This window comes from Chiloscyllium plagiosum, chromosome 2, assembly GCF_004010195.1.
Source record: "Chiloscyllium plagiosum isolate BGI_BamShark_2017 chromosome 2, ASM401019v2, whole genome shotgun sequence".
NCBI lineage: Eukaryota > Metazoa > Chordata > Chondrichthyes > Orectolobiformes > Hemiscylliidae > Chiloscyllium > Chiloscyllium plagiosum.
The window spans coordinates 4597091-4605467 of NC_057711.1; the positions used below are offsets into that span (position 1 = coordinate 4597091).

At 38.4% G+C, this 8377-nt stretch overlaps 1 protein-coding gene across 1 annotated transcript in view; it reads left to right on the plus strand.

Annotated features, from left to right (window-relative positions):
* The window catches only part of LOC122539526 (selenoprotein P-like), a 128002-nt gene extending 123741 nt beyond the window's left edge, over window positions 1–4261 (plus strand). Inside the window, exons 3-5 of the mRNA XM_043674484.1 lie at window positions 7–211; window positions 2114–2234; window positions 2922–4261. Of these exons, the coding sequence (XP_043530419.1) occupies window positions 7–211; window positions 2114–2234; window positions 2922–3191 (596 nt within the window). The 3' untranslated portion in view covers window positions 3192–4261. The remainder of the gene's footprint in view (window positions 1–6; window positions 212–2113; window positions 2235–2921) is intronic.
* Window positions 4262–8377: the final 4116 nt, after the last annotated feature.

The following is an 8377-nucleotide window of genomic DNA, read 5'->3' on the forward strand; positions in this document are numbered from 1 at the left end:
TGACAGTCCTGCAACAAAAACTACATGAAAATGGATTTGTGAACATCTCCATCATTGTGCTAAATCACCATGGGAAAGCCTCACGTGAAAAGTACCAACTCTTAAAATCAAAGGTGGAAAATCAAATTCCCGTGTATCAACAGGATGTTGATCAAGCTGATGCTTGGGATCTGCTCCAAGGAAAGAAGGATGATTTTCTTATCTATGACAGGTCTGTTACACTAATGGTTAATGTTGAGATTAGTCAACAGCATTTCAGTATGTATATACTCTATGTTTCTCACTGCAAATTGCATTGATGCTACACTACCACACCATGTAACTTTGTCTCTTGTTTATAACATAAGTGCATCTTGAAAGAATGAGTTGTGTTTTTAAACATTTCTAAAAGGACACAAGAAGTTGAAGCTTTTAGTGTTGCATATATCAGAATTATGAACAAAAAACAGACACATCTTGTACTGCATGATAATAGAGTGCTGATTGGTTGGATGATTGTTGGTATGGAGATACAGCAAGATCAGTTACTTGTCAATCTTAACTACCACATAAATAAGACTAAACAAGGTTTACATATTGAGAATAATAATATGTCTATGTGCTCTCTTGACATTGCTAACTGATTTACCAACACAAATAAGCTCTTGACATTTGCATTAAGCCACTATACCATGGCCATCTGTGTGGAAATCTCTGTTCAGCGAACTCATAAACTTAACTCATGCAGTTGAGTTCAGTTTCAATGACACCATGTACATTGCCAAGAAATCCCCACTAGATTCAATATTGCTAAGGTAGTTGTTGGTTATCATGAGAAGCACATCTTCAGTGAAAGAACAATGAAGCTCGTATCCTATTGTTTGTAATAATTGAATCTACATTTGCATCAAATAATTTCTTTATAGTTTAATAAACTCCATCCATTAGAATGGAGCAATTTACTGAGCTCCCTTAGCTTGTGCCTTAGCGGAGAAGTTTGACAATGGGTTAATTATGATCTTCCAAAAGCCTAAGTTCACCAATCAGTCTGTACATTTGAATTCCTACAGTCTCACATAGTACAGGATCGATCTTTTTAGCAATCTCATGAATAGGGCTCTAGCCATTTGCTCACCATGCAAGCCTGATGCTGAGATAGAGCTTATCAAAATTATCCTGCATGATGATGGATGCCCTGATCAAATCATCACTTGTATATTGCAAAACTCAAGAAACAGCTCCATATGCTACTTTTGGACCTTGAATGAAGTTCAGTCTACTTCAGATTACCCTGCGAAGGGAAGTGTCTTCACAACAAACCGCTATTATACAGTCAATCCATGGGTTTTCTCTATTACCAGGATCCTGTAATCAAGCTAAAAAGACATTTAGCAACCACACAAATGTGTAATGTGATATATGAATTTCAGTACTTGTTACATTGGCATCCCAATGCTTATACATACACCATATCAAATAATACATCCTGTCAACCACTCTAGGCTGTCAGCATGCTCCATAAGTCTGAGATTGCAAGCCTCAAAAGTATATCCATCATTGGATGTTATTCTGCTATTGAGAATCATTCATTAAATAATCCGGACTATGCTAAGAGTTGCGCTGGACACCCATCAGCCGGGCTTGTAGTGCAATGTATTGTACATACCTTTTTAGAAGAAGACATCACGGAGGCAATTGATCGCTTCTGTATTCCCATGACAATATCCTGACCAATCAAAATCTCTCTGTCTGATCTGAGAATTAAGTTTGACAATTATTTGTACTTGATGCATCTCCATTCTACTGATGGACTGATAAGTTAGGACCCTATTCTCATGCTGTATAGATTGATGTCCCTTTGTCAAAGTCTGTTCAATGTACCATGATTTTAATGAGTGTAAGACAAAAAACTCTTTTTAACAATGCTTAAAGTCTGTACTACCAAAAAAATTAGTTAAGCTTTTGTTGATGTTTAATTTTCCACAACACTGCAATCACTTTATAAGTTGAATATCACAAACGACATACACTGTTTTCTTTTTACTAGCTCTAATAGAAACAGATTTAAATATCTCTATTTAAATTTCTAATCTTCTGCCTGTAGGAATCTAATAAACTGTAAATTTTTTAACAGCTGTGGCCAATTGACTTATCACCTGGAACTGCCATTTACCATCCTAACACAGTCGTATGTGGCACATGCGATTATAAAAACATATTGTCAAAGAATATGTAGTAACTGCTCTTTTGTTCAAGTAAGTACCAAACCATGAATTTATTATATTATTCAAATGCTAGGAAATGTATTGAGTCATTGCACAGTGATAACCTGAGAACAGATTAGAGAGTTAAACAGTTGGATGAATGATAGACTGAGGATTAGTAAGCACAACAGTCATCTGACTGAGAAATACAGAAATCCCAGCAGAGACTGAGCACACTAGAATATGGTCACAATGAAACTAGCAATTACTGACAACAGAACTGTAATTAGTTATAATTGTGAAAACTTATCCAGTTTAATAATGTCCTTTTACGGAGAGAAATCTGCATCCTTACTTGGCCAGGCCTACTGCTTGATCCTTAATTAGCCCCCTATAATGGCTCAAAAAGACACTTAATTCAGTGGTACCCACATTTCAAGAAAGAATAAATGGTATCAGTATAACTCAATGTCAAAAAGACAAGGACTTCCAATTTTATTGCGCTTTTCACAACCATAAGATTTCCCAATGCATTTTTTCAGTTAATGAAGCACTTTGAAGTGGTAGTTAGTGTTGTAATGTTGCAATTATGCACAGCAAAATCCTACAAACAACAATGTGATAATGGCTAGATAACTTTATTTTAGATATCCAAGTATGTAAAGGAATACATTTGAGGTATTTTGAAATATTTCCTATGTTTTCATTGTTTGACACGTCCTCTCCTTGTACCTGCAGGATAATTCTCCGGAATGTATTGCAAGAAACATAACAACAAGTGATTTAAGCAAACTCCACAGAGGGCACCATCGTTTATATCAGAACCGCAGGTCCAAAGTCTATGGAAATGACCAACTCCGGAAAAACAGGACGGATGCCACGCAGTTAGGGCATAATACACATAAACATCCCCAAAGCCATCACCATCCCCACCATCTGCATGACCAAGTTGATGCAGAATCAGAAACTCATGACCTAACAGCAGATAATGGCTCACCACAACTATGAATGCACAAATCAAATTGTAAGAGAAAGTTCAAGTGAAAACCCGAAGGTATGTCAGAGTTAACAGGGATCAGATGATGATGATACTGTCGTCTGCTGCTCAGTGACAAGTCCTCCAATAATGAGGTGACATGACACTGCAGGACACAGTCATCATCCTGACAATGACAGGAACAGGGACGGCTGGACAGCCTCACTGAATCCTGACAATGACGCCTGCTCCTTGCTCTCTGACCCCAAGATCAGGTGAGCCAAAGGCAATGAGGACCTTGACAAGGAGATAAAAACTGAGAATGACAAGATAGGCAGCAGTAAACATTTCAGTTGGAATGTAAACTGCTGTCTATTTTCATAAAGCTTTGAAACTCCATGTTGAATTTTAGCTCCAAGGTTCACTCTAAGCCCTCTTTTCTATCTTAAGAGCTGATCTGCTGCCAAACATCCTCCAAAGCTGATCAGTAGAAGGTACCGATTAGTCCTTCTCACTATTGCTTGTTGTCCTAATCATTGTGGTTGCCTGTATGAGGACAGCAGCACAAACTATTCTGTAGGAGCTGCTATTTGATGTAAGGCAAATACAAAGGGAAGATAAGTGAAGTAGAAAAGCTAATCTGCATTATATCCAACAACTTTTTAACCAGATTGGTACTTTCAACTCATCATATTCATTTTCTACAATAATTTTGAGATAAAGAGATTCTTCTACTTTTAGTCTTCCTCTAACATTTTTTCATTTCAGTTATAACAAGTAAGAACATTTCAAAGAGAAATTAGCAAATAATTCCTCCTTTTTTGTAATTAAATACAGCCAGTGGAAACAGGAGGTTGGGAGTCATAAATAGACAAGTTGCAATTCCAACTCAGATCTACTCCACTCCCTAATTCAAGGGAAATGAAAGATCATTTGAGAGCAAGTACCATATTTCATGATGGTTACCAGGGAAACCATTTACCCTAGTTCACCTGAATTCTCGTATGGTAAATGTTAATGAATTAGATTTTCTGGAATGTCTGTAGTGCACTGGAATTATTATGTTAGAATATTTTAATAAACATTCTGTTTTCAAAAATCACTATTGGCACAGTCTTGTCTATTTATGAAGAAATCCATTAATGATGAAGACATATTTTATGCTGGGCAATCTGTACTGGAAAAATTGATTTAGACATTGAGATTCAATTCTGCAATTAAGTTTTAGTCAATTTAAGAATCAGTTACACAAGACAGATTTTAATTTGCTCCTATACTCATGTTATTAATGCACGATGTAGGTGTTGGACTGGGGTGGGCAAAGTTAAAAATCACACAACCCCAGGTTATAGACCAACAGGTTTACTTGGAAGCACTAGCTTTTGGAGTGCTGCTCCTTCATCAGGTGGTTGATTCACGAACATTGCTCCGACAGCTAGTGCTTCCAATTAAACCTATTGGACTATAACCTGGGGTTGTGTGATTTTTAACATTATTAATGTAAAACTACAGTTCAGGCTTAACCTGACTCTGGATCAAAACAGAATCTTTCAGGAGTTTCAATTCTGTTCGCTTTATATTGCAGTCATTACCTGACACCAGATACATACTACAAAATTTTAGGACAAAGTAATTGGTTTCTGATGTAATTGCACCATTAGTTAATCGTTGTGTATACAGTAGCTAGTATTTCAAATTAGATTTAAACAATAATAATACAAAATTAAAATGTTAGATTTCTGATTCTGGAATTTGAAATGTAAACAGAAAATACTGGAAAAATTCAACAGGTCCGGCAGCATCTATGAAGAGAGAAACAGGGTTAATATATCATGTCATTGAACTTTCATCATACCTGTTTGGAGGAAAGGTCATCATCCTGAGGCATTAATTCTGTTTCCGTTTCCACAGTTCCTGCTTAAGGATTTAAGCTTTTTGATACCTTCTGTTTTTATCAAAAATAGCCGCTTGCATTTCAATAGAACTTTTCACGCAACAAAATATTCAATAATGACTTCACTAAGTTGTAGGTAGTACTAAATTGGGTCACTGCATGGAGTTCACACGTTCTACCTGTGTCTGTGTGGGTTTCCTCTGCATACTTCAGTTTCCTCCCATCACCCAAAGAAGTGTAGGTTAGGTGGATTGCTATGCTAAATTGCCCATAGTGTCCGGGATGTGCCAGCTTGCTCAATTAGCCATGGGAAATGCAGGTTACAGGGAGAGGTCTGGGTGGGATGCTCTTCGGAGGGTCAGTGTGGAATTGGGCTGAAAGACCGGCTTCCTCAATGTAGGGATGCTATGATTCTGTGAAATGGATGACAGTGTCAGAAATGTCCTGATGGGCAGTGATCCTCTGCTGTTTGTAATTTTTATTAATGACTTGGATGAGGGAGTCGAAGGGTGGGTCAGTAAATTTGCAGATGATACGAAGATAGGAGGAGTTGTGGACAGTGAGGTGGGCTGTTGTCGGCTGCAGAGGGACTTAGATATGATGCAGAGCTGGGCTGAGGAGTGGCAGATGGAGTTCAACCCTGCCAAGTGTGAGGTTGTCCATTTTGGAAGAACAAATAAGAATGCGGAATACAGGGTTAACGGTAGGATTCTTAGTGAGGATGCTTTGGAGAGGGTGCAGAGAAGATTTACCAGGATGTTGCCTGGAATGGAGAGGAAGTCGTACGAGGATAGGTTGAGAGTTCTCGGCCTTTTCTCGTTGGAACGGCGGAGGATGAGGGGTGACTTGATAGAGGTTTATAAGATGATCAGAGGAATAGATAGAGTAGACAGTCAGAAACTTTTTCCCTGGGTACAACAGAGTGTTACAAGGGGACATAAATTTAAGGTGAAGGGTGGAAGGTATAGGGGAGATGTCAGGGGTGGGTTCTTTACCCAGAGAGTGGTGGGGGCATGGAATGCGCTGCCCGTGGGAATGGTAGAGTCGGAATCATTGGCGACCTTTAAGCGGCATTTGGATAGGTACATGGATGGGTACTTAATCTAGGTTAGAAGTTCGGCACAACATCGTGGGCCGAAGGGCCTGTTCTGTGCTGTATTGTTCTATGTTCTATGTTCTATGATGGGTAATTGGTATTTAACCAGTGACATGGGTGATTTGATAGTGGTTCTTGATTAATGAAAAGATTCTTGAAAGGTTGATCTGGAGTTCATTGTTTTTGTTAATTCATTTGTGTGATGTGGGTGTTGCTGGCTGGGCAAGATTTTATTGCCTATCCGTGGTTGCCATTGAGAAGGTGGAGGTGGAGGTCTTCTTAAACCACTGTGATAGGGTTAGGGTTACATGTGTGGTAGGTAGATCCACAATATCATGAGGGAGGGAATTCCAGTATTTTGACTCAATGACTGTGAAGGAACTGCAAAACATTTGAAGTCAGAATGGTGAGTGATTGGGAAAGGAACTTGCAGATTGTGGTATTTCCATGTACCTGTTGCCTTTGTCCTTCTAAATGACATTGATCATGGTGAATGTTTAACACAAAAATAAGAGCTGGCTTCTTCTCCAGTAGAGAGTTGAGTTTAGACAAGGATAGGGTTCGAAAGGCGAAAGATGGAAACTAATATTGGTGTTATAGATCTTACAGTAAAACTGATAGATTTACAATAAAACCTTTATAAATCTTGGAATGTCTTTTGCTGCTAAGTTCAACATATGGATTGTTGTCTTGAAACAATGGAAACTAAGCCAGGGAGGAAGAATGCAGAAATGTCAGGCAACTCTTAAAGGAGATGGAAATATAGCACAATGTTTTGAGGAGCACATCAAAGTATTGAGTGACAGATGCAATCCCCAGGCTTAATGATAATGGTGGAGTGGGGATTCTACTGACCATGGGGCTACAGATTGTGGTTGAATTCAATTTTGCTCCTGCTGATGGTCCACACTTCCTTAGGGATGTCAAGTTTTGCATTGCCATAAATTGATCCAATTTAGCATTGTAGACTCAGAAATTCTCGGACCACACATAAGTAACAAAAAGCACACTTCATTGCAATTAAGCCAGTGAGAGATCAATAGACAAAAATCCAGGGTATCAATAAGAGATAATCCTGAATATGCTAATAACTGATCTCTGAAACATAGTAAAGAGACAGCATCATTTATACCCTTATTATGCACTACTATCTTATTTTCTCTATTTCTCACCATACAGTGTTTCTTTGTTAATTAGTTCTCATTAGATAATTAATAATTTAATATTGTTAAATAAAGCCGCTGACATTTTCTGTTATTTGAGTAAGTGTATGGGAATGAGATAAGGAACAAAGCCGTTAATTCTACTAGGATTCTTTCACACATGTTAAACAAACCAACTATTCAGGGTTATATAAGTCAGTAGTTAGGGAACTATCTTGTTCTAGTCATTGTCATGGTTTCATAGCAACTATTATGGCAACTGTCTGAGAAACAGGACGACTATTAATCTGTGCCAGGATTCATGTATTCTCATGGTCACCTAACTTAGCTTTTTTTAAATGTCAATTTATTAATACAAAATGGAGTCCTGTAAATATAGAGGTTCTTTTTAGCTATTACTTCTTTCATACTTTATCATTCCCTCCTTTTGATCAATTGGGTCAGTCTTCTGAGTTATGGTAGAAGCAGCTCAATATGAGGGAAAACACGCATTTGAAAGGAGAAGGCAGATAAGAACAGTGAGTGTAATAGAAACAAAATGAAAAAGGATATTCCCAATACTCCCAAAGATACCATTAAATGGCCACCATCCCGCAATACTACCCATCTCACCATAGCCTATGTTATTCAGCTGAAGAACTTCATGGATAATGTGTCTTGAAAGATCAGTGATATTGGAGGACCGGTCAGGAATAAAAGTGCAACATTCCTTTCCTACAATGGCACAGGTCCCACCCTCCTTAGCAAGTGGAAAGTCCAAGGCAAGCAATTCTGAAGGGTCACTGTCCTGATCATGACCATGTTAGCATTAAAATTAGTCAGGGCATTTGCTGTATCATTAGCAACACTTTCCAGGATTGTTCTCAATCTACTTAATTGGGTGCCCTGTAAATGAAAGCAAAGGGGGGGGGGGGGGGGGTAAGACATTCCAAGAGATGTGAGAAGAGCAGGGAGGTACCTCTTGGTCCTTGGGGGCAAAGGCAACCTGTCTAAAACTCAAATAAGGGGAACCACATACCCAATGTAACATGATCCCCACAAGTCTGCAGGGAGCCATAGATAGGC